Source organism: Daphnia magna, linkage group LG2, assembly GCF_020631705.1.
Source record: "Daphnia magna isolate NIES linkage group LG2, ASM2063170v1.1, whole genome shotgun sequence".
Taxonomy (NCBI): Eukaryota; Metazoa; Arthropoda; class Branchiopoda; order Diplostraca; family Daphniidae; genus Daphnia; species Daphnia magna.
This window is the reverse complement of record NC_059183.1, coordinates 1,777,284-1,803,131: the sequence shown is the minus strand read 5'-3', so window position 1 is coordinate 1,803,131 and position 25,848 is coordinate 1,777,284. Positions and strand designations below refer to the sequence as shown.

Sequence of the window (25,848 nt, the reverse complement as noted above, 5' to 3'; positions counted from 1 at the left end):
AGAAATTGTGTCAAAATGATTCTGTATTAATCGGTAGAACAGTAAACTGCACAAAATTCAATGAAGATAAATGAGAAAAAAAGTTTTTGACTTCTTAAGCCATGACTAATAAAAAAAACACAAAAATAACGACGAGGAGAGAGAAAGATTTCTATGATAGGAAATCTTTCACTCTCCTCGTTAACACTGAACATATAAACGACTGAACATATAAACGATTTAGTCATCATCTTCGCTTGAAGACGATGACGAAGACGACGAGGAATTTTCAGCCACGTTTTCCTTGTTTCGATTACGCATTTGTCGACCTCCTTTACGGTCTTTTGCGTCTTTAAGGAAGATCGTGATCGCTTCTTGCATGGGCTTTAACTGGAACCCGTTTTTATCAGGATGTCTTATCCCCAATGCACCTAATAATGTTAAAAGCAGATGAAGTTCACTCAACAAAATAAAGCCAGTATATAAAGAAGAAGACTTACGTTTCAAACATTTATAAAATTTCGTCTTTTCAAAAGGCAGCTTTTTTAGTCTTCCCATTCCTCGACGCGAGTAACGTAGGGAAACGTATTTGTCTATGGTGTGGAAAAAAATGAACTTATAGCTCTCTTTCAACGAGCTTCCCCCCATGCAGGCTAAGTAATTAACCTGTTGCGTCAAATAAACGTTAAATCTTAATAGAATTTGAATTTTATGTACTTAAACTTACAAATTTCTTACGAAACCCAGAACTGTTTTTAAGTTTCTCGTCAAAAGATAGAAATTCCTCAAAATCGTTGAATGGAAGCTCCAAGGAATCTATCATATCATCGGCCTCGTCCTGTGGCACTGCCTGTGTTGTTTTCTGTGTGGCAAGCGTCGTAACAATGCTCATCAAACGCTCTTTTTTAGCGTTAGACTCAGCCATGAAGTTAATAATTTCCTGCGGTAATTGACCTTAATGATGAATAAAAGAAGTTAAAACTGATACGGTGATTACACGCCAATTCATGGCTGCCTACCGAGATTTCCGGTAATTGGTGCTGCTGTGCGAGGTGGTGTGCTAAGTCTGTCTCTTAACGGAGTAGAACTAAGAAATGCAGCCGATGAAAAGGTTAAGGAAGCATCACCTAAGAAACAAAATTGATAATTATCTAATAAAGGTAGTTACTTTGATTATGTAACCTAATTCAGAATGAAGTGGGTTGTGTGAGTTGTCGACACCACCGTTGGACATTAAATCAGCGCCTACCGAATAATCCAATTTATTCTCAACGAACTTAGCTACTTGGGGGGTCTGATTGAATTAAAATACCATTAAAACGTTCAGTCATAGGTTTGGTTCTTGCCACTATACGATTTAGTCCGGCTTCTGAAAGGATAGTCCTTCTTTGATCAGAAACTGGTAATGATGTTGATGAGGTTCTCCTTGTGTTGTTGGTGGATGGCCCCAATCCATTTTCCATTTCATTCCCCGGTCTGACTGTTAAAGCAGCACCTGAAAATATTAGCAATACTGACAATAATGTTCAAGAGGATATTTACAGAAATATCACCTTGGATTAATTGAGATAATGATGCTGCATGAGCTGGTCCTTGAATTTGTGGAACGTAAACTGGTACTCTTGTTGATGAGGTTTTCTCTGTGTTGTTGGTGGTTGGCCCCAATCCATTCTCCGCTCTCACTGTTAATGCACCACCTGGAAATGTTATGAATATTGACAACGATAAACATGAAGCTATACACAAGAGCGGTTTCTCCTTGGATTAATTGAGACAATGCATGAACTGGTTTTGGAATTTGTGGAATGAAACCTGGCACCGATGTTGTTGAGTTGTTCTTACCAGCTGCTTTGACGACCTTATTAATCGCAGCAGCTACTGAACCTCTCCTTTTACCTATGCAACATTAAATAACATTAAACAACATCGACTTTACAACAGTTTTTAGGATTACCGTATAATGCCGAATTCGAAAACGTGAAGTTCAATTTTTTCATAATAGTCCTTTTTGGCCTCACGATCTAACGGTTGCAAAGATTAGTTACACATTTTGAAGACTTGAAAGATAAATTTCAAAAGGTGAAAGTTACATTACCGGCATAGGCGGATCCATTATTTTCGATAAGATGAGCCAATTAATACTAGTTACGTCGCAGCACATCGTGGCAAGCCTTTTATAACTTACGATTAGGGAACGGGCAGACGCCCACAACAATGGCAATGGCGGGCTGCGTCTGAGGCCCACGCTGTTGGTTGCCAGGTTTCTGAAACACATGATAAATTACAAAATCAAATTCCTTTCATAATATAAATTACTAGCTATTATGAAATAATTGGAAAATGTGTTATCCTAATTATATGGACCAGAAAATGCCATTTATTGTATATATTTAGTGAAAATAGGAGATTGTCAAATTCGGCAACACTGTACCATGCTTGTGACGCTGGGGGAAGCCATTGCTGAGCAAGTGTCTGGAGTGTCAAGGCATTCAAACCTATTTCTCTACGATCGACTCGATTTCTGCAAACTTTTGACAAGTGTATTGTGTGTGACTAGGGATATTGTGTGACAAGGGATTGTGTGATAAGTGGATTGTTGTGTGAGTGGCTGAGTTATTCGACTGGAGTCATATTTTCAAAGAATTGTCCAACCTGTTGTAAAATTTTAAAATATTTTGCCATTGTGTTTATGTTCATGGTGTTTTCAGTGTGTTGTGAAAGACATAGTCAATTTGCCGAGTTATTTCTTTCTGCTTCTTTTTAATTATTTTAGTTTTTTAAATTAATAATTAAGCCGTTTTTTTTTCTATTTCAGTATGGCACCTGCTGCCTCTCGGATGGTAAATGGACGTAGTCGTCATTCATTTTACCGCAGTATTAATAAGTTTAAGAAACAATTAAGTGTTCCAATTAGAGTTACAGTGGATGTTCAACAGGAAGTAGAAGCGGCTGACGTTTCGGAGCCTGAGATTCCATTAGCTTTAGCTACAGGTGATAGTGACGACGGCGAATTGCTGGCCCACCGTATCGATGATGGCGGCGATTTGTCAAACCGTATTGACGACGGTGAAGTTGCGGGCAATAGTATTGACGAGGGTGTAAATTCTGAGGCTGGTAGTGTTGATGATGGTGAAGTGGGCGAAGTGGATGGCGCCGAAGACGGATCATTTTATGTTTCTAACAATTTCACTCGTACTGTTGATGATCCATTTTTAAATCAGGATAATCAAGGAAATTTCGATCAAAATAATCAGGGGTTAGATGGGGATGGTAATAGTAGCGATAATGATTCAGAAGAGGAGGATACTTGTACTTTGAAAAATGAGCTTGCCCAAATCTATGCGCAGTGTAAGGTGTCACGCTCTACGATAAACAAAATTAACCGAGTCCTCAGAAAACATGGCATGCGAGTCCCAAAAACTGCTAGAGCGCACTTGAAAACTATTAGAAAAGCTCCACTGATTAACAAAAACCTTTGCCATTTTGATTTAGAAAAAGGAATCATTAATCGAATTCAAAAAGGTTACACGAAAATTGGGGGGAGGTCTGTTCTTGAATTGCATTTCAACATAGATGGGATACCATTGCACAATAGTACAAAAAAATCATTTTGGGTCATAGCTTGCCGCGTCGTCAATGCCGTAGATGATACACCTTTCGCTTTACGTCTTTTTTTGGTCTCTTAAAACCAAGTAGCGCCAGGACTTTTCTTAACTCATATGTTTCAGACTTTAAAAAAATTCTTAGAGACGGAATTGTTAACACAAACGGGGAAAAGTTAAATGTAGAATTGAAAGCAATAATTTGCGACGCCCCCGCTAGAAGTTTTGTGAAAGGTTGTGTTGGGCACGGCCTTCTCCAAGGGTGTGAACGATGCTCTCAGACTGGATTTCGGAATGTTGATCGAACGACGTTTCAAAGAGCCTTAGTACCACCGGGAATGCTTCGAACTGACGAATCATTCCGAAATATGGAGGATGAAACTCATCACAAGTATCTCTCACCGATAGCAGAGATAGAAGATTTTGATATGATTTTTGGTTTTCCTCTAGTTCCGATGCATTTGGTGTATCTCGGTGTGGTAAAGCGTTATTTAAAAAAAATTTTTTTTGCAGATAAACGCACCAAAAGCATTCACCGATTAAAGAAGCGTGTTCGACAACTTGTAAATAGGCTGATTGACGCGCTTGTTCCGCGATATCCAAAAGAGTTTCACAGGAAACGGAGATACATGACCGACTTATGCCGCTGGAAAGCAGTAGAGTATCAATCATTTCTTTTATATATTGGCCCTATTGTTTTACGACAGGTTCTAAATCAGGAAAAATATCAACACTTTCTGTACTTACATGTAGCTATTCGCCTTCTTACTTCAGATAATTTAACTGATGACATAGTCAAGTGCGCTGATAATTTTTTAAAATACTTTGTCGATAAATTCGGGAGATTGTATGGGTCTCATCACTGGGTTTATAACGTCCATTCTCTTTCTCATTTAGCCAAAGAATGCTTAGTACATGGTAATTTGGATTCATTTAGTGCTTATCCTTTTGAATATTTTTTGGGCAGCACAAAAAACCTGATTCGGAGTGGACACAATCCTCTAGCACAACTATCTAGAAGATTATCCGAATATGCGGCACTAAGAGTAGAACCTTTTAATAATAGAACAAAAATGGGATTTACGCGGGAAAGCATAAGACCAAATTCAAAGGCCAATTCTTATTGTCGTTTAGATAACGGGCTATTTATTCAAGTAACTTCCTTAACAGATTCATTGGTTTATGGGAAGCAGTTCATTGACATTGGAAGTTATTACACGGAGCCCATTGAATCGTCTCTGGTTGGTGTTTTCAAGGCCAGCTCTAAGAGCTCTGTCATATCGAGCTGGGAAAAGTCGAAATTTCAAAAAGTTCAAAAATGTATGGTGATAAATGTTAACTCTGAGTTTGCAATTATGCCTTTAATACACCAAATGTGGTAGATTTGACCTAGTTTAACCCAAAAAATATTTTGGAAGATTTTTACTCAACAATACATTTATATTTTGCATTCAAATTTTAAGTTGTTCTTTTTTTAATAATATTTCACTTCCAAACGATAGCCGATTGAATACCGATATGACGGCGATATGCTCCCGATATCGGCATATAGGGTGGCGCCGATTATGTACTGTGGCTCTAAGTTCCATATAGGCGGCCAAGACGTTTAATCGGCCGAAAACAGCCGATGCCACCGACATCTTTCCGATCTCGGCCCGAAGGCTTGTTTTACTTGGGTGGTTAGTAATCCCCATACTCCATACTACGTAAATTTAATTCATTTTAATTTATTTGACATCCCTCATCCCCACGTGTATGTAGTGAATTCATTTTTATCTATTTGACCTCGGCATGTTTTGCCCGACGAGTCTGACCGACACAAAGGGTTTTATTTATTGACGTGATTTTGAATGATGAATGTAGTTATGCTATTTTAAAATAGTATAACATCTGACAAAATCTATGTTCTTGTGTGTCAAGTGTGATCTATTTCGGTAATAACTTGAATACATTTTAACTTTGATCACGTTGTCATTTTTTTACAGTTAATCATCAACAAAGAAGTTGAGGAACATTTAAAAAATGTGTCTTTATACTCATTTTGAAGCTTTGGGTCATCTCTATCTTCTTCCCTTGTCCTCTCAACAGTCATCACGATCTTATCGCGATCTTTAACAGTTACCACCGATCTTCTACTTCCATATCCGGAAACCGTAAGCTTTTTAACAATTTAAAAATCTTTTCTCGACCTCTAGAAGATTTCCAATTCGACTTGACCAAGATTCGAACCTCAAACCTTTCGAGTTCTGAGCTAAATCCCTATCAATTACCCCAACATTGCCTTATTCAGTATAACATCTGGCTGCATGGTATTGCAGTGATGTTACACCCACATATAAGAAAATATATAATTCAGTTTTACATAGAAAATGCAGACCTGTACCATGCCTGGGATACAGACACAGAACAGATGATTACTGACATATTATGACGTATTACAAGGGATATACAGACCTGTACCATACCTGTGGTACAAACGCAGAACAGAAATATGTTTTACTCAGTAATACAGAGAAAAAACATGCATGTGACATGCCTGTAATACAGCAGAAAAAAAGCATGTCCTTTTTCAGAGTAAAAACAGACTATTGACAAACATGGGAATCAGAGCTAAATCAGCAACCATTTTCTCAGGTAGAAAACAGATCCGGAACAGGTATGTAGTACAGTTCAAAATCAGAATTATGTATTCCAGAAAAATAACAGATCTGTCCCGGATCTGTGAAAAAAACATTTACCAGATCCTGTAAAACAGAGCAATTCCAGACAAATTTTCTGTAAAACAGAGCTGTATCAAACCTGATACGGATCTGTTTCATAAGTACGTGAAAAAGATCGGTTACAGGATTCTGTAACAGATCTGTGTGCTTCCTGGGTTGGTGTGGGAGGCCTTTTAATGCTGATTGTGCAACTCCTATGACAACAAGTATCTCGCATTTTCTAATTAGTTTTAAGAAGGGTTATGAATCATTTTCTAGGTTGATTTACCACTACAATAGTAAAATTAATTTATTGCCTTACTGTCATTAGGAATCCTGTGTTGAATTCGCCCTTAAGATGGCAGAAATTTCCGCATACGACGGAAAAAGATTCTGCGTCACTGCACAGTGAAAAGTCTCTATACTACGAACAGATTTTTGACAATAGTGCTTATTTGTTGTCAAGATGGCACTGAGAGGGTAACGCGTCCTGTCGCTTACTAACCCCAGAGACTACGAAGTAAAAGACCACGATCACTATCAAGATGAGGCGCGTTTTGGCGCAAGAATTTACATCAGGTTTCATAGACGTAGAGTTGTCTTTTTTCCGGGGGGAGGCCCAAGCCAAAAAATTAATGGATTACCAAGACTGTTTTATATATCCTGGTTGTATTGATATTTCTTTGTTGTGAGCATCAGTGAGCTTTAAATTTACTGAGGTGAGATACAATTTAGTGAATAAGAGCAAAAGTATTCATACGAATAGCATTTTTGGAAATAAATTCGTCAAGTAAGACATCAAGATCGATACTTTCTAGTAAATCAGAATGACAACACAAGACTGCTAGATGGTTTAGTCTGTCTTGAGTCATCGTAGAGTGAAAGTAAGTTTTTAATCTACGAAGACAGGAGAAGCTTCTTTCAGCCGTACATGTTGAAACAGGCATAGTTAAGACAATTTTCATTAACTTGACAAACTCTGGTATAATGCTTGTTAGAGACTGAGAAATATCTTCATTAACACTTTTCAAAAAATCCAAGGCCGATTGAAAGTCTTCAAGAGTAACATTTTTTGCTTTTGCTTGATCTAAAAAGAGGTCTCGATGAAATAGTCTGCCGTAGTCCTCAAAGTCATCACGGAAGAATTCTTTCCCGTGAGATACGTCACTCTTCCCGATAATGAAATCTACTACTGTGATGAGATGTTTTGAGGTCTCCGTTTCTTCAAATCGAGAATTGAGACCGACAAGGACAGCATCAACTATCTCATAAGAAATCTTGCAATAGTGATCCTTTGGAGTCTCTGAAAAATGATGATCTCCGGTTCCATTCAGTCGAGCTGGTGTTTTTCTTTTTCTAGGCAACGTTGGTTCATAGATTCCGGCAGCTTTTGCCGCCAAGACTGCTGAGTCCCATACCAGATCAAATCTCTCTGAAAAGCGATATCGACTGATAATTTCTTTCAAAGTGTTGATAATATTTTCGGCTTTTCGAAAATTTAGCTGAACTTCTTGTAGGGCAATGTTGGAATCTTCGACCATTGTGAAAATGATACGCAGCAACTCAAGCTTCCAAAAGGTGTCGAACTTGTAAAATGTTTCTCGGTAACCAGCAGCTTCAGCACGTTGTTTTCTGTTTTCTGGATGGGTGTCGAAATCTTCTAACCACTTGATGATCGCAGAGTAGTTGCTTGTAATTGAAGTTAATATGCTTGGTTATCTTAGAATCCATCTAGTTGGGCAGAAGGGACGCATAGATACTCCAACGGGTGTTGTGAAACTTTTAAAACAATCAAGTCTTTTCAGCGATCCACGGGCAAAAGCCACAAAGGACTGAACTAGGTTCATTACATTTTAAAACTCAACTTGGCTGTTGATTGAATCTTTAGCAGCAAAATTTAAGTTATGAGCCCGACAATGAACAAAAAGACATCTGGGTTCATCGGCTTTAACTAGAGTTTGAAGACCACCTACATGACCGGACATGTTTGCAGCGCCATCATAACACTTACCACGGCAATCCTTGATTTTCAAATTAAAACGGCGGAGGCAATCAGTAACACAGGAATAAAGCGTTGAACTTGTCGTGCTCTCGGTTTTGTAGAACCCAAAAAACAGTTCCTCTACTTCGAATTTTTCAGTTACTTTCCGGAAACCAATCGATATTTGTTCTGAGCATGAAATGTCGACTGTTTCGTCCAGCATCATGCCAAAATGATGCGATGATTTTAATTAATAATAAGTTGATTGAGCCATAAGTTCCAAAATTTCGTTTGAAATTTCGGGTGAAAGCCACTCATACTTTTCTTCGCGATTTAACCATTTGTTTAATGTTGAACGGTCAGTTGCCCTTAATTTAATTAAGCGGCGGAAATTTGAATCTTCTTCTATTTTTCCTCGAATTGGAATTCCTTGGGTAGCCAGATACTGAAGCGTAGTAAAAATAATGTTGAGGGTATGGCGAGAGTCAGTAGCATCTTTTATCTTAATTTTATCAATCTGATTGGACACTGATACAGTCGCCGTCGCAGATCGAATCATCGATACAGCAGCCTTGTGAAAATCCGAATTTTCGTGTGATTTGCATCTGTCCAGTGCTTTTTTTCCAGTTGGAAAAGCCATTCACGACAAAAGTTAAGTAAGAATCTTTTTCTCGGGATGACGCTGGTAGAGGCATGGCCATTTGCCCTGCCCTTTTACACTCAGCACAGTATACACAATTTTTATGTAAGTCGAACAATAACCAAGTAAATGTTTGAGCCCACTTATTTTGATATTGCCGACCGTATGGTTTCATACCTTTTCCAGTAGACGCATCCGTATGTGAATCGGGATCAGTCGGCTTTATCAATTCAAATGATATTTGATCCTGCGAGTTCGGAAGAATCTGAGCAACAGTTTCTGGTGCTTGTCCGTCTTCTTTTTAACAAATATCATTTTCACGGGAATAACAAACTTCATTTATAGTACCCTCACACCATGTCGCATAATGATGATTATACCGAGTCAAAACAGGTTCACTAGATTTTTCGTCACTTAACTTGTTGGGAGCTTCCATCGAAGTCGAATCTGAACCCTATCCTCTTGCCGATAACGCCGAATTTGGCTTGAAAAAATCTTTGATTTTCCTCTTACTCATTTTTGTAGTAGCACAAGGATAACACCCGGTGAAAACTTAAAACATTAAATCAATTCATGGTCACTAAAATAAAACTAACTAGTATTTCGGGAGATCACTGATCAGATTCACCAGAACAATTTAACGTAGTTACTGAAGACCGAGACTGACCTTGAACGTTCAAGTTGAAAGGCTGGACCAATTAGCTGAGCTGACCTAACATGTAACGACTTACTAGCTCCAACAGCGGGTCTGGATCGCCGAAACCTAATAATCATTAATCTGGCAACCCTGAGCCATTGTTCCGCTTTCTTTATTTGCCTTCCCCCTCTTTAGCCCTCTCCCTCTCTCTGACGTTCTCGTCTGCGATATAGCATGGCAGACCTGTCAGAGTCAAGAACGTCACACTTCCATGTTTCTAGTTTCTTCTTCATTCTCAGAGTTAAATCCTTCAGATCGTTGAAAGTTATTGTCCCCTCTTCATACACTACCCCAGGTATATAATATTATAAGTTGTATTCTGTGTACCCGGGCTAAATACTGATTTGTGTCCAGTCGCCATCTCGGCTCCGGAATTTATCTGCCTTTTTCGGCCCCCCTTTGATATTTGTCTATCATTACTGATTCGGGTAATATTTGCTTATATTTATTATACATATATTTGGTCCTAATCTGTGCGTCCCTTCCCTCAGGTCTGATTGTCCTCTAGTGTTGTCCAGTTACTGTACGAGTCACACTCTCTTCACATTTTGTGTGTGTGTCTGCAACCCCAGGTATTACCCGTTGTACAACTTATTATGCAACACAAACTGATTCCCTCTATCTTTCTAGAAACCGCACATTTATCTCCCACACCTGGTTTCTCATCGTCTCATATTGAATACAACATTCATTCATGCAAAACCTACAGCCAGGTTACGAGGAATTTCATGCAAGGTTCCATCAGTAGGAACAGGGTCAGCGGCTAATTACTTGCCTAACACTTGTCACGTGACGAACATGAAACTTCAAGTGTAATTTTATATTAATTTTATTGCAAAAAAAAATTAAATTGCTTCCGATTCCGGGGGGGCTCGAGCCCCCCCCCCGTACTCTGCGCCTATGACAGGTGTTATTCAGCTGAAGTGAATTAAATTCACGCAAACCTCGATTTTGTCGAATTCAATATAGGTGAAATACAATTCATCTCAAATTGAGGTGAATTGAATGTTAAAAAATGAAAAAGACGCAAAAATGCACAATTTCAAAATTTTTTTAGCTCCTTTCCCATCTCCCCCTTTGAAGCAGTCTCTTTCCTATGCTTTGTTTTTTATTAACTGTTGCAGCTGTCATGCAATCATAGTACATTTATTATTTGTTAAATACTTTTTTAATACAAAAGAGAATAAAACAAAAAACTTCACGCAGTCGAAAACGTTTTCATTATTAGGATTTTGTGATTTAATTATTAATTTTTATAGTGTTTATTATTTGTTTATAGTGGATTAGTTGGATTTAAATTATCTGGAGTATAAAATATGATTTTACTTTAAAATAATAGACTTTTTTGTTAATCTCGCCTGCTTTTTGCAATATCGCAACATATGAAAGAGGAGGAGCCAAAATCTAGAGGTGAATAGTGAATTGGGGAGCTGAAGTAAAAAAAAACAGTAGCGGGAGATGAATTTCAGAATTCAGCTGAAGTGAATTAAAAATTGGAATGTACGCAAAAAGGGACATTAAAATAAAAAAAAAGAAAAAATCATAATTTACCTTATGAGAATTTTTTACCCCAAAATGTCCCTATGGTCTCCGCGAGTTAACTCAACCGTTCATGCTGTTCGCGGACCAAACTATTAGTCACTATGATTGGCTCTCTCTCTCTCTCTCTCTCTCTTACCCTCAACCCAACACAGTCTTCACCCGTGATTGGATACATATCCGTATGCATTGGGCGCTCAAAACGGATACTTTGAGTCGGTACCAACGGTTCCGTTTCCACTAACTGGTGTGAATCCAACTGAATGCGCACCACCTTTCTCCTGTACACGTAAGTATAATGGTTAAAAATATTTCAGATTTGAATCCGTTCACCGATGTTTGAACTCTGTTTGCTTTTTGCAGTTTTAAACGGGAATTTCCGTTCAGGGATGAAATTAAATTAAGTAAAAGTAGTAAAATTGTCTAAGGACTCAACTGATTTGTATTCGTTTTCCATTTAAAATTTTAAATATTAGATTTTACAATTCTTAAAGGATTTGTTTCCATTCTCTTAAACTGATGGAAATTGTCTTTGATTATTAAACACTTGATGTGAAAATGTTTATGTATTATCATTTTGACAAAGCCTGGTAATAAAACTGAAATTAAAGGAATACAGCATTATAAATGAAGTTGATTGAATATTAAGACAGGGACTTTAAATAACAAACAAAAATGTTAAGGGCTATCCATTACTGTAAAAATTATGGAAAAATATTTATAAGCTAAAAAGTTTGAAAAAGAATGAAATTTGTTACTTACATCTATTAGGTCCAGTATATCTATAGAGCACAAAAACTCCAAAACAATTCTTGTCTCAAACTTTTTTGTTTATGAATATTTTTTTTAAACTTTTACAGAAATAGATAGCCCCCAAAGAGAGCTATCTATTTCTGTAAAATTTGTTGATTTCGGGCTTAAAGTTTTCCCAATAATAATTATTTTAATTTCATATATGACTGGGAGGAGGGGATAACCCGCTACCCGTTAAACCGCACCGACCTGCCCTAAAAATGGCTAATCGGTTTACCATTTGAGTAATTACTTTTTAAGCAATTATTCTACAAAAATAGATAGGGATAGTCAAGAGCTATCCATTTCGACAAATAAAAAAAAATTTGACCAATTTTTTCCCGGTTATACTTTTTATTGGGGCAGAAAATTCCCTGAGACCCGTCAAACCACACCGATCTACACAAAAACTAGCCAAATCGGTTTACTACTCAGGTAGATCCTTTTAAAGCGATAATTTAACAGAAATGGATATCTCTTGATGAGAGCTATCCATCTTTAAAATTTGTCTATTCCATATTCATGTTTTTACGGATAACGTTAAGTTATTAATACATATTAGACGTAGTATATAGGATATATAGGGCTCTTCGGGGTTGTGTTTTCTTTCCAAAAAACTTGGCAACGCAGCAGCCAATGTCACAGCGCAAAAGCGTCTCCGTTTGACTTCCAAGACTTTCTACAGTTAAACAACAATGGTTACTCGTCGAGTTTGTTGTGTTGATAAGTGTAAAAATACAAATAGTGGATGTGTAAAACTATTTGCGTTACCTAAAGATAGTTTACGACGCCAACAATGGTTAGGTAAATTGAAATTAAGGAAGTTGAGGTGTAACACCAAAATAGAAAACGTTCGTGTGTGTTCAATTCATTTTGTAACAGGTAAGGTAACGTAAGATACTGTTTGAATTCTTAAGATAATCTTAAATATTAATTATTTGTGTAAAGGAAAACCAGCGTTACCTTATTATTCATCCAATCACATAGATTGGGTTCCAACATGTTTTTTGGACGGCATGCCTGAGAAGCTTGGTGAAGTTAGAGCAGCTGATGCATTCGAAGAACTGGATGTGATCAACAACACACAAGAAGAACCTATAGAAAACACAGTTTCATCAGGTGTGTAATGTTTGATGTGTATTGTGCAGTATTTACATGACTACCTATATTATTTCAATTTCAGAACCAGAAAATGAAATTTCTGCAAGCAACAACAACATCGATGTTTTGCATGACAACACCTTTATCAATGAAGTTAAGAAACTCCAGTCTGAAATAACTGTCTTGCAAGAAAAGTTAAAGTTAAGTGATGGTAAAGTAATAAATGCGCAAATTACTATAGACAATTTAAACCAACAGCTGTCGGATTCGTTTGCAAAGCTTAAAGTCAGTGAAATGGAATTGTCGAATGAAAAACTAGAAGTGAAAGTCTTGTCATCACAGGTTGATGAATTTCAGCACACAATATCATTTTTAGAATTAGAATTTGAATCCACCCAAGTAATGAGTAAGATAAAAAAAGACATGAATGGTTGCAAATTTTATACTGGGATTAATAGTTTCGAAAGGTTGTGGACTTTGTGTAATTTTGTCATAAAGTTCATTCCACCACAACATTCTCTCTGTAAACTTGACTATGCTACTCAGTTTGTTATTACTTTAATTCGATTAAGATTGAACTTAACTATGCAAGATTTGGCATACCGCTTCAATATCTCGCTTTGTACTTGTTCTAAGTATATCACTTTTTGGTTACATGCCATGCACAAAACATTGGTACCTGCCTTTATACGCTGGCCCAAACAAGAAAATGTTAGGAAGACTATGCCTCTATGTTTCCGTGACCGCTTTTACCGTTGCATTTGCGTAATTGATTGTTTTGAGATATTTCTTGATAGACCCACTAAAATTAAAGAACGAGCGTCAACGTTTTCTACTTACAAATCACACAACACCGTAAAATTTCTTATCGCTATTACACCTCAAAGATACATATCTTATGTGTCAAAAGCGTATGGTGGAAGAATAAGCGATAAGTTCATTGTAGACGACTGTGAATTACTTGACAAACTTATTTTGAGAGATATAGTTCTAGCTGATCGCGGCTTTACAGTTCATGAAGCTGTTTCGCTACAAAATGCAGAACTTAAAATACCATCATTCCTTGGCAAGAGGAATCAGTTAACCAACTTAGAAGTTGAAATGTCAAGAGATTTGGCTCGTGTGCGTATTCATGTTGAAAGGATAATTGGTGCCATCAAACAAAGGTACTCCATTCTTCATTGTACTTTGAACCATCAATGCACTGATCTAAGTGGAACTGATGAAGAACGTATTTCTATTATTGATCAAATGGTAAATGTAGCTTGTGCTCTTTACAATGCTTGTCCCTCTGTAGTCCCTATTATTTAACAATGTCATGTGACAATGTGATGGAAGTTTCGAAGTAGAAATTTGTGGATGTGAAGTTGTGAGTTTGCTAATACAATTAACAACAGCATTTATTTAGTTCTTCTGTTTTAAATAGTAGTACACTTCTGAATCACAGAGTACAAACTGTATGTTTGATTATTACATGGTAACATTGGTTATGTTTGCTAGAGGAAGTCTTTTACCGTTGTGTGTATCATTTGAAGATTTTTTCCTTTTTTCGGACATAGCTGCAATTCGCGCACTTTTTTTACATATATCACATTTCCACAAGCATGTAACTCGAAGAGGGGAGTTTGGTTTATCATGAATGCATTTCAAATGAAAGATTTTCCTCATGCAATTTACATTGGCGCAAACAACGGTAGTAACAATTATGGGTTCATTAGTTTGACAAAAACACGGCAAAAATGAGTTTTGCGGCAGAACTTCGGCAGTGGGTACAAAAGCAGATTTTAAGTAATGGTACCCAGCAAGGGCCTCTGGCATTATGACATGAATGAAATATTTGTGGACTAGAGGAATGCTCTGTTCAATCAGCAGAGAGTCGTATGCTACTTGGACGAAGATAAGATCCACAGAAGTGTAGACGACAAAGTAACATGAATGGTAACCCGTTACGTACATTTGTAGCTGCACTTGATAGTAATATTCGTGTGATTTGCACAGATAGTACTGTTTTGTCAAGGCATGAAACTGCAATGGGAATGTTTTGACTTGTGTAGCAGCGAAGATAGTATAATTTCGATAGTTGAAGGGGCATTTCACTTCAAGTACAGACGTTCCATGGCACTCACAGTGTACTATACCATCAGGTGAAGCAGCCAAAAAGGGGTGTGTAATAGACAGGTAAACACCAGTACGTGTTATGGTCAGTCCAGCGTGGGTGTTTTTCAATAACAACATCTGCTTGAACGAGTCAATAGCAATCGATTCTTTTTGTATTCCCCATCTGCATGTAAGTATGAAATGGAATTAGTTTAAGAATAAACATAGTTTCCAATAAGGAATAGTTACTAATACCTTGTGGCGTCTGTTGAGAAGTTGTATGCACTGGAATAGCAACATTGTTTTAACAACGAAGGTGAAATGCGTTCAATACTAGTTTTGGTAACTTGTTTAAATATAGAGGCTGTAACTCGAAATCCTCTGTAGCGTTGCCAATATTTGCTACTGCTTTGGTTTCTTGTTAGAGAGCAAATTGCATCAACTTGTTCCTTTGTGATTGTGATTTGGCTATAAACAGAAATGTTTCGACGCTAAGAATTGGGAGCCTTCAAAGTTCCTTCTGGGGTCTGTTGTAAGCAGCCCCTGTAATTTATTCGCCAGTTGCTGGGTCATGCACGACACAAATGAAAGAATGTGTGGGACTCAAACTGTGCTGACATACAGTGAAATGACATACGTGTGATGTCTAAACCAAAAGAAAAATAATTAATTAGGGAACGGAAAGGAAACAAGTAGGAATTGTACCTGGGATGACACGAGAAAATGTGAGTGGCCACCCAGACCAATACACACACAGACAGGGAATACAGATATGAAGCCTAAAATAAACAGTAATGAGCATACACAATAGAATATAAGTATTATCATAATAATTACCAATGGTAGACAAGCAAAAAGCACTCAGAATGAGGTTTGAACTGACAGTTCAGGACAGAAAAACGAGCCAAACTAAGATCAAGCACATTCATAGATTAGACAGGTCGGGCAATTGGTAATTATAAACAGATATACTCACAAACTGAATAAATGGCTTCACGAAACAGAGAAAGGTATAATAATCGTGACAGTAACTATCTCGTTTCAACAGTGAAACGAGCGTGGTCTTAACGTCGCAAGAAGGCTAGCAGACGGATTCACGCAAAGACTCGGTAAGGAAGGGGTAAGAATCGCACTTGAAGTAAAGTTAGGCGTTGCCAAATTGCAGAGATTTGAAATGTGCTTTTCTCGCCGCAACATTCTCCCCCCGAATCTGTTACATCCGGCGACAAGATGAGTAAAGAAGGAACAGATGAGAAAATTAAAGAGAGAAAAGAACGATAATGAAATGACGAGACTATTTTGATAAAGATGGATGAGGTTCTTCCGGATGAACATCGGCTACGACAGCTTTCTCGAGGAGACTTAGGCGGTGAATCGTTCGGGTGTACTCGCCGTCCTCCGTTTTCACCTTGACGACGCGTACTAGTCCATCGCCTCCCGGATAAACTTGATTGACGTGGCCGATTTTCCAGAGACCACGCGGTAGGTTAGGATCCAGCAGGAGGACGACGTCACCGACGGTAAGGTTCTCTTGAGCCGATTGCCATTTCTTTCGCGGGACTAGTGTCGGAAGATACAATTTAGTCCATAAATCCCAGAATAACTGGGCCATCTTCTGAACGTAACGGAACCGTTCTCGGGGCAAGGCGTCACTGAATTTGCCGGGCAGCAGATCGAAAGTAGGTGGGCGATTCAAAAAGTCATTCGGCGTTAAGGGCCGAAAGTCCTCCGGATCCGAACTAGCGTAGGTCAAAGGGCGAGAATTGAGGAATCCGGCTATTTCGGCAAATAGAGTCCGAAGCATCTCGTCCGTGGGGTAGCGTAAAGCTTTCTTCTCCAGATCTAAGGCTTGGTACAGGGCACGTTTTGTAGAACGGACCAAACTTTCGTGAGCTCCGCCGAAGTGTGGTGCTCGTGGAGGCTGGAAGTACCAATCAATCACCTTTTCTTTTCGGAACTGCGACAGCCTCGGGTCCTTTTCGAGTTGATCAACAAGATCGTTCAACTCTCGTTCCGCTCCGACGAAATTCGTCCCATTATCGGAGTGGACGGTGGCAGGTTTGCCAAAAAGGCCGATGAATCGACGAAAGACCAGCAGAAAATCTTCAGATGACAATGATTCGGCTAATTCCAAATGTACCGCTCTTGTCGCCAGACAAGTGAAGAGGGCACCGTACCGCTTTGTCACTCTGTTCCGGCCGGGACTTGTCTCTATAGGACCGAAATAGTCAACTGCAGTGTGGAAGAAAGGGGGAGAATAGGAATCAAGTCGCACGGCTGGTAGATTGCCCATCAGTTGAGCGGCTGGAACCGCCCTCTCCTTGATGCACGTTGGGCACATTCTACGCACCTTCTTGACCAGCTCTCGCCCGCGAATGATCCAAAAATGCTGACACAATTTGGCGAATAAATAGTCGGTTCCGGCGTGATGCATCTGACCGTGCACGACTTCGACTATTTTCTCCGTGAGCGGGTGCTTGCTGGGCAGTAACGGAGGGTGACGGGCATCGTACGGCAGCTTCGCTCTATCAATCCGGCCGCCGAGACGTAAGATTCCATCTTCGTCTAGCGTCGGGCTTAAAACCAGTAGATGGGAAGAGGAACGAAGTGGCTTTCCTCGTTTAAGTCTGGCGATGTCTTCCGGAAAAGCTTCTGATTGACATCGTTTGAGGAGGTTCTTCGTTTCCCCTTCTAATTTAAAGAAAGATGAAAGGTTAGAACAGTCCAAACCGACTGCTGACCAACCAAACGGATCCGGATTGGACTGGACGGAATATAATTTGATGGCTTTGATTTCGACCGTCGTGGCCATCCACGGCAGATCTGTGGGCCAGGTTGATTCAGGTTGTAGTAGAAATTCCGGGCTATCTTGCCAGATCTTTGGCCATACCTCTTCTCCGATGGCGGAATGGGTCGCAGCGTCAGCGGGGTTGAGTTTGCCGGGAATAAAACGCCATTCGTCGCTCTCTGTTAACGTCTGGATCTCTCCGACTCGGTTGGCGACGAAGATTTGGTAAAACGAGGCGGTTGCTCTTATCCAATTACGGACAGTACTGGAGTCCGTCCAGAAATATCTGCGGTCGATGGAATGGGTGAGACAGTTCTGGACGGTGGCAGCAACACGGGCGGACAATAGGGCGGCGTTTAGCTCCAATTTTGGCACCGACAGACTCTTCTTTGGGGCCAACTTACTGCTTGCCTTCACAATTCTGATAATGATTTTACCGCAGCGGTACTGGTTGCGGATGTACACCACCGTAGCGTAGGCCTCCTCTGAGGCATCTCCAAACGTGTGTAGCTGAGACTCGACGATATCGTCCTCTTCTGGAAATAAACAGCGTTCGATGGACACATGGGCCAATTCTTGGACGATCTGGAACCATGACTCCCACCACGCTCGATCAGCTCCTTCTACAGGGTCGGACCATTTTAGCCCTTTGACGACCAAATCGCGAAGGCGGACCTTTGCCTTTATGATGATAGGAGCCGCTAACCCTAGCGGATCGAATATTCCGGCGACGTGGCTAGTCAAACTGAGCCGTGTGTATTCTTCCTCCGTCGAGCGATTTATCTGGAAGCCTAGAGCGTCTGAGGTGGTGTTCCACACCGCACCGAGCACCTTCGTACTTTCGCTGTCCGCGGAAAGACTGGAGATTTGCGGAATTGGCTTCTTTTCTTCCTGCATGGCTGCTACGAATTCTGCTGAATTGGAGATCCAATCTTGAAAGTGAAGGTCGGCTCCGGCCAGAGCTTTTCTTACGGTGGACGCTTCTGCTACGCCTTCGTCGGCACTCTTTGCGGATCCCAAATAATCGTCAACATACATTCTTCTTTGAACTGCTTCGACCGCTTTTTCTCCTACTCCGGCATCAGAAACTGCACGGCGGGTGGTTTGTATGGCGATGAAGGGAGAACAAGTAGCGCCAAACGGCAACCGATCCATCCGGCAAACGACAGTCTTCGGTGGGGACTCTTGCCACAAAAAGCAAAAATAGTTTGCGTCGGAGAGATTAAGCCTAAAACGGCTAAACATCGCTTCCACATCTGAAGCCCAGGCTATGGCTCCCTCACGGAACTGGATTAAAACGGATGGAAGAGGAGGCTGGAGAGCGGGACCACTGAGTATGGCGTCATTCAAACACTTTCCCTGGAAGGGGGCTGCGGCATCAAAGACGACACGTAACTTAGGGCCTTTGTAAACGCCGTGATGCGCGAGAAAGTATTTGGCGGACTCCGCTTCCTCTTCAGATAACACAGAGGCGTATCCTTTGTCGATAGTTTTCCGAACGGCAGCGCGGTAATCCTTCTCGAACGCTGGCTCTCTGCTGAAACGCCGAAGTAGACCACCGAGTCGTTGTTGAGTCATCTGCTTGTTGCAAACTAAAGCTGGCTCCCCCGTCTTCCAGGTGATGGCAACCTCGTAGCCTACGTCCAGCTTCTTTGTTCCAGCTTCTAAAATTGCGATGGCTTGTCGATCGTCGTCTGACATTCCTTTTGTCTTCGACTCCGTTCCAAAATTTTCAGTGTCACAGAAAAAAACGGCGTAGTTCTGCTGCGATCTCATCCAACTGCGTCGAACTATTGAGTATGAGTCCGGGCGGCTAGGACGGAAGCACCATCGTTGACGACACCATGGATGATCCAGCCTAGTCTGCTTCTGATGGCGGTCGGTTCATAGTCATCTCCGACTCTGGATTCCAAAGCGACGATGAGGTGCGAGTAATCGTTGCCGATCAGGATGTCCACTCTGCCGCCCGTTTCTCCAACAGGAAGGTCGGCCAGATGCGACCAACGGTTCTTCAAATTTCCCCAATCTGTAACCGGGGTAGTACTCGCGACGGTAGTGGGCAGGGTAGAACACGAGAGATCCAACTTCTCGCCATAAACCGTGTCTATCTGGAAATTAACACGCTGAGAACGGTAGCGCTTGACTACACCGCCCGCGCCTTCCACGGTCAGAATCTGATGAACACCGGAAATCTTGTTTGCGCTGGCGAAACTTTGCCGCATGAGTGTCGAATCGCTCCCTTCGTCTATTAAGACGTTCGCCCATACCGCTCCGTTATCGGCACTGAAAACTCTCAACCGCATCATCCCCATGGCGACTTGTTGTGGACTCTGCTTCCGGAGGTGGGCCGTCGCTGTTCTTGTCATTTCGGTCTTCGTTGCATGCGGCGTGGATACAGCGGCTGGTCTATCGGGGTCATGAACCAATTCATGATGGTGGAGGCTGCAACCAGCGATCTTGCACGGCTTCTTCGTAAAACAATTCCGGACGGAGTGCTTCGCTCCAAGACATCCGAAACATAACCTGTGCTTGGCGCAGAAAGAAACTCGGTCTGCAACGACTAAAGCTTTGAACTGGCTACAATTTTCCAATTTGTGGTTGCCTTCACACTTGAAACAGAATGGCCGGAAGGTGACCTTAGGTGCTGAGTGGTTGTCAGTTGCCTTTGTGGATGAAGCAGGGTGGCTGCGAGCATGAGACCGATGTGGTTTGGGTACGGAAGAAGAAGCTTGCTCGGATGCAATGCTGTATGCATTTTGGTACTCTGCCGCTCTCTCACACAGCCAGGATCCAAAGGCGTTGAGACTTCTTGTTTCCAATCCTCCTCGTCGTCCACGGTTCCACTCAAGACGATCTGGTGGCTGGAGTCTCATGCTAATCCTCTCGATCAAATCTGGGGCATTGGATTCTCCGATACGGCTGAGATCGAATAGATGAGTCCTAATCCGCTCGGCAAAACGTTTGAAAATGGCCGGGTCATTTCTCAGTTCCATTTTCTCGATGGCCTGTAGAGTGGCAGCTCGCATAACATCCCGTCTGCCAGAGCTCTGTTTGAGACGGACTAAGGCTTCGATGTAGGCTGACTCGCCACCTCCGAGACCTTGAACCAGGTCGAGGCAATCGCCTTTCAGATGGCGTTTAAGAATGGCCAATTTTTCTCCAGCGGATTTTCCGGAATCGTGCACAAGAGCTCTGTACAAATCTATCCATTCAAACCAGTCGAGGGACTTTCCGGAATAAATTTCTAACTCTGTCTTGACTGAAGAACGGGAACTCGCTGTAACGTTTGGCCTCAGCTGACCGGCGGCATAACGGTCGATCCACTCGTCAGGAGCTGCTGGTGAAGTCGAAGAATTAAAACGGCGTTGGTTCTGTCTCCAATCTTGACCAAGTTGAGAAAGTCGCTGAGAAACGTGCGTGACTGCACTAGCACGATCTTCATCAACATCTAGTTCTTGTAATGCTTGCTGTGCCGCAGTGGCTTCACGTCGGGCCTGATCTGCTCGGTTGGACGCTTCGTTGGCTTGACGACGGGCTTCGTCTGCTTGTAGAGCGGCTGCATCTGCTCTTTGTTGGGCCAACTTGCGTTCAACCTCTTGACGATTTTTCTCGGATGCTGAAATAGATGGTGCCCGATTGCCTGCAGTTACAGAGGGAGGTTCACCTACTCTTGAATTCAAATATTGTTGACCTCTCTCCAACGCGTCTCCAGCCAGCTCAACGTACTTTAGATGAAACTCGTCTTGACGATCATTTTCTGCCTGATCTTCGACTGTCAACCGATTGGTATGGATTTTAGTGGCTGCGGCCAATAGAGTCTCAAGGTGCTTCATCAAACTGGAAGTGGATCCTCTGGAACCTCTGTCAGTAACTAGGTTGCCTAGGTACCGCATTGTCTTGGTGATCTGCTGACGTAAGGCACTGCGTTGCTTCTTCCAGGTAGCAGCATCTTGAAGGTCCCTTTGGGTTGTAGGTGTGGTCGTCTCTTGAGGAACCTCGTTGTCTCCATTTACACCGGCCATACTGATGAATGAGGCGAGAGTAGACAGCTAACTGGCTGGAAGCTAGATGAGACAGCGAGCAGAAGCTCCTCCGAAAGTGAATGAAGAGAAAGGAGTCAACCCAGGTGAGAGAATGGACTAATGGTCGACAGTGTTCGACCAGCAGGAACGTTGACAAGTTCTGGAAAAACGAGAATAGACGTAGGATCAACTTGAAACGACGAATAGGCCAAGAAGAATCTCTGTGGATGACTCCGGTTCGAAGGACCAATGTTTCGACGCTAAGAATTGGGAGCCTTCAAAGTTCCTTCTGGGGTCTGTTGTAAGCAGCCCCTGTAATTTATTCGCCAGTTGCTGGGTCATGCACGACACAAATGAAAGAATGTGTGGGACTCAAACTGTGCTGACATACAGTGAAATGACATACGTGTGATGTCTAAACCAAAAGAAAAATAATTAATTAGGGAACGGAAAGGAAACAAGTAGGAATTGTACCTGGGATGACACGAGAAAATGTGAGTGGCCACCCAGACCAATACACACACAGACAGGGAATACAGATATGAAGCCTAAAATAAACAGTAATGAGCATACACAATAGAATATAAGTATTATCATAATAATTACCAATGCTAGACAAGCAAAAAGCACTCAGAATGAGGTTTGAACTGACAGTTCAGGACAGAAAAACGAGCCAAACTAAGATCAAGCACATTCATAGATTAGACAGGTCGGGCAATTGGTAATTATAAACAGATATACTCACAAACTGAATAAATGGCTTCACGAAACAGAGAAAGGTATAATAATCGTGACAGTAACTATCTCGTTTCAACAGTGAAACGAGCGTGGTCTTAACGTCGCAAGAAGGCTAGCAGACGGATTCACGCAAAGACTCGGTAAGGAAGGGGTAAGAATCGCACTTGAAGTAAAGTTAGGCGTTGCCAAATTGCAGAGATTTGAAATGTGCTTTTCTCGCCGCAACACAGAAATGCCCTTTTCAATGAGCTCTGGCAGATTACTTCCAACAAGATTCTTATCGAAAAGTGTGCTAAAAGGCTTTGGCAGAATAACTTTTAGTGCCGGTGGAATATACAATTCACACCCATCTTCCACCAATGACGCAGCAGGTGGTGGACCAGGCATTTCTGCATTTTTAAATAAAATCTCACAAATATCCTGTTCTGTTGGCTGTCTTATGGATGGTAGCTTTGATTTTCGCACATAACCGAGTTCCTCAATCTTTTTGTAAAGATCCTAAAGAAAAAAACTATTTTATTTCTTTCTTCTCTATGATAAAGTAATTGAAAAAAAATAGGAATGCTTACTGGTCTAGAATAAACGTTGTTCCACGCACACTTGTCTTCGGTGCAACCTTTACCTTCATTAATTTCCGCAGCCACCATTGTAACATGCAGCAATGATGCAACGTGATTGCACACCTCACCTAAACTATAATGACATAAATAGTAAAAATATAACTTGACTAACAATAATATTCTTCAACTTCTTCAAATTACCCAGCTGCACACGTGCAGTTTGCCAAAATCACAATACCAGTCTTTCCTATTGCTGCCCACGGTCTGTGTGGTGTTGTCCCAAGTGCTTGGGAAGGACACACCTGTTGATAAAAGTAATAATGAATCAATCGAGTAACAACAATACAATGTATAACGCTGTTAATTTTCATTACCTTTGCCTTTACCAACACGACACCAGAATGTAACACTAAACAATTAAAGCTTTTTATCCAGCCATCTCTCACTGCCTGTTTTGATTCATAAGCGAGACCCTTGAAGGCCTGGACGGTTTCGCCTGTAATTTCTTTACATTTCGTCTCAATTAGGTAAATAAAAATATCAGATGAGGTTATTTTAGGAACAAATTTGTTGCACTCGTTGCCCTGTTTCTGGGGGTACGCGTCAGTCACTTGCTCTATAGGATGTAAATATATAGGATACAGCGTTTCCCTGAGCTAGCTTAATTTTTGAGCGGGAACAAAATTTCGCTTAAATATTTGATCTGGGCTCAAATCTATGAACAAAGGCTTCGATCTGTTCCCGGATCAACAATTTTTTATCTCCGAGCCCCGAACGCGATCAATTTCTGGAATCCAAAGTGACATCTATGAACATTTCTGGAATCAGCATGACACGGTAAAACACATAAAGTTGTTAACATTTTGTTATTTTTGTCACCGTCGTCTGCACAGTTCTTGATTGCTGAATGGAAATTGAATAGACCGAGAGTTACAATTCTTATCGTTAGATGGCGAAAATAATTATCTGTTATCTTGGAAAAGATTGAGCGGAAATCAGATCTTTTTCCACATGAGTTGAGCGCAGATCAACTCTTTTAACCTTGATCGGAAAAAAGAATGATCTGGGAAAAGATAATCAGGGGGAAACACTGAAAGGAAATATATAATATATAGGACGTAATATATAGACCACGAAAGGATGCTGAGTTGCCAGGTCTGGAAAAGGTCGAAAATCTCGATTAGGGACAACATGCCTGAAATTATCACAGCCCTGTTATAGAGCTTCATTTTCTATTAAATAATACAAAGTGAAAGAACAGGTTATTTTAGTGTTTAATATTTTTAAAGGATTTGTCATCATTCTTACAAGTTACTTATTTTTTTCTGACTTAACTGGACATCTTAATTATTTTATATTAATTATTTTATCGGGTTGTTTACATAGGATCCTATAACTATTCCAGTTTCTTTCTGACAGGCTGGCAGCCGATTTTTAATATTTGAAAATGCCTGCCTGTTTCATTCGTGGGTGCAAGAACAGAACTGTGAAATCAATTGATAACTGTGTTAAATATTTCAGTTTACCAGACACTAGTGTGAGATATTCAAAAAAACTAAATGATCAGAAGTTAAAAAAAAAGGTTGGCTTGGCTGAAGAATGCTGATAAAAAAAACGCCGATAGCTTAAGGAACCCTAAAATTTGTGGTGCACATTTCTATGGAGGTATTGATATTTCCACTCAATCAAATTCGGCGTTTTTTTGATCAGCATGGTGCTAAAAACCCAATGGGATCAAATACTCTTGCTGATATTCTGAGAATACTTCTTTTGGTCACTAGGTCTCCGAATCCTGTTGCGGCTTTGATAATAGGCGTGGGATCGAATTGGAACATGTCGGATTCTGTATCCAATCGAATCCCTAGGACCTTCGGTTGACCTTCCTCCAGTTTTTGTATGAAAATTTTTACAATGGGGTTAATAAGCCTTTTCTCACTGAGAAATTTATGGACTTTTTGGTCGTTGGTGACCCAACTCCGCTTGTTGAATTTTGCCTCCTGGAAGATGGATTTTGATTCCTTTATACTTCTTTTGGCTGTGAAGATGCTGTTGGCACCACCAAGGTAGCCGTTGACGTAGATTTGCTCATTTAACTGTTTTACTGTGGTGGAGTAAAGTTTCTCCATTCCATCTAGGTGCTTGTGGAGGGTAAGTCGCAGCAAGAATGGGCTAGAGCTGAGTCCAAATGGGATTCGTTTCCACTCGTAGGAAAGTAGAGGCGAGCCTGGCGTTTCTGGTTCCATAACCCTCAGCAATCTTACAGACTCAGAGTCTTCAGGGTGCAGGGTGATGTTCAATAATACTTTTTCGATATCTCCTATCAATGCGAATCGTTTTAAACGGATTCGCATTAAATTGATTTATATTTAATTGATTTATTACCGTTGCGGTTTTTACCACAAGATCGCCAAAGGCGCTTGCAGTGGAAACTAATGCCATGACGTTAATTAGTGCCAGTGCATCCACTTTCAGGGTTTTTACCCCGTTTTAGGGTTTTTGAAAATTTTTTACAACTTGAGGGGTAAAAAACATTTTTGGGGTTTTCAAACATTTAAGGTTTTTTTTTAAGGTTTTTTAAAGTACTCTTTTAACAATTTATTCGTCGCTCTGGCG

At 40.7% G+C, this 25,848-nt stretch overlaps 5 protein-coding genes and 1 long non-coding RNA gene across 9 annotated transcripts; 2 read left to right on the top strand and 4 right to left on the bottom strand.

Moving 5' to 3' along the window:
• Positions 1-5: 5 nt before the first annotated feature.
• On the bottom strand, positions 6-2,201 carry LOC116917173. 3 transcript variants are annotated; one of them, XM_032922546.2, is made up of 10 exons: positions 2,075-2,201; positions 1,934-2,000; positions 1,792-1,875; positions 1,533-1,676; positions 1,292-1,474; positions 1,162-1,224; positions 999-1,106; positions 707-933; positions 480-645; positions 6-410 (listed from the first exon to the last, which is right to left on the bottom strand). In XM_032922546.2, exons 1-10 carry the CDS (start codon positions 2,138-2,140, stop codon positions 220-222), a joined length of 1,299 nt encoding a protein of 432 aa, XP_032778437.1. In that variant the 5' UTR covers positions 2,141-2,201; the 3' UTR covers positions 6-219. The 3 variants fall into 3 exon arrangements, with proteins under 3 accessions (XP_032778437.1, XP_032778438.1, XP_032778439.1); XM_032922547.2 differs by having other exon boundaries at positions 1,822-1,875; positions 2,075-2,168; XM_032922548.2 differs by having other exon boundaries at positions 283-410; positions 480-572; positions 2,075-2,170.
• Positions 2,202-7,011: 4,810 nt separating this feature from the next.
• On the bottom strand, positions 7,012-7,821 carry LOC116917721 (zinc finger MYM-type protein 1-like). Its single transcript, XM_032923314.2, has one exon. It carries the CDS (start codon positions 7,819-7,821, stop codon positions 7,012-7,014), a length of 810 nt encoding a protein of 269 aa, XP_032779205.2.
• Positions 7,822-9,653: 1,832 nt separating this feature from the next.
• On the top strand, positions 9,654-10,463 carry LOC116917180. Its single transcript, XR_004391038.2, has 4 exons — positions 9,654-9,893; positions 9,953-10,026; positions 10,090-10,170; positions 10,229-10,463. It is a non-coding gene; the product is annotated as an uncharacterized LOC116917180 (long non-coding RNA).
• A 2,056-nt stretch (positions 10,464-12,519) lies between these two features.
• LOC116917172 lies at positions 12,520-14,429 on the top strand. Of its 2 annotated transcripts, none has more exons than XM_045169028.1 (3): positions 12,520-12,811; positions 12,917-13,048; positions 13,113-14,429. In XM_045169028.1, exons 1-3 carry the CDS (start codon positions 12,625-12,627, stop codon positions 14,339-14,341), a joined length of 1,548 nt encoding a protein of 515 aa, XP_045024963.1. In that variant the 5' UTR covers positions 12,520-12,624; the 3' UTR covers positions 14,342-14,429. The 2 variants fall into 2 exon arrangements, with proteins under 2 accessions (XP_045024963.1, XP_032778436.2); XM_032922545.2 differs by having other exon boundaries at positions 12,521-12,811; positions 12,878-13,048.
• Positions 14,413-19,691, bottom strand: LOC116934976. Its single transcript, XM_045169025.1, has 5 exons — positions 16,104-19,691; positions 15,965-16,036; positions 15,833-15,906; positions 15,383-15,773; positions 14,413-15,311 (listed from the first exon to the last, which is right to left on the bottom strand). Exon 1 carries the CDS (start codon positions 19,689-19,691, stop codon positions 16,422-16,424), a length of 3,270 nt encoding a protein of 1,089 aa, XP_045024960.1. The 3' UTR covers positions 14,413-15,311; positions 15,383-15,773; positions 15,833-15,906; positions 15,965-16,036; positions 16,104-16,421.
• Positions 19,692-19,704: 13 nt separating this feature from the next.
• LOC123469747 lies at positions 19,705-22,892 on the bottom strand. The gene is made up of 4 exons (XM_045169026.1): positions 22,683-22,892; positions 22,544-22,615; positions 22,412-22,485; positions 19,705-22,352 (listed from the first exon to the last, which is right to left on the bottom strand). Exon 4 carries the CDS (start codon positions 21,935-21,937, stop codon positions 19,706-19,708), a length of 2,232 nt encoding a protein of 743 aa, XP_045024961.1. The 5' UTR covers positions 21,938-22,352; positions 22,412-22,485; positions 22,544-22,615; positions 22,683-22,892; the 3' UTR covers position 19,705.
• Between the last annotated feature and the right edge of the window lie 2,956 nt (positions 22,893-25,848).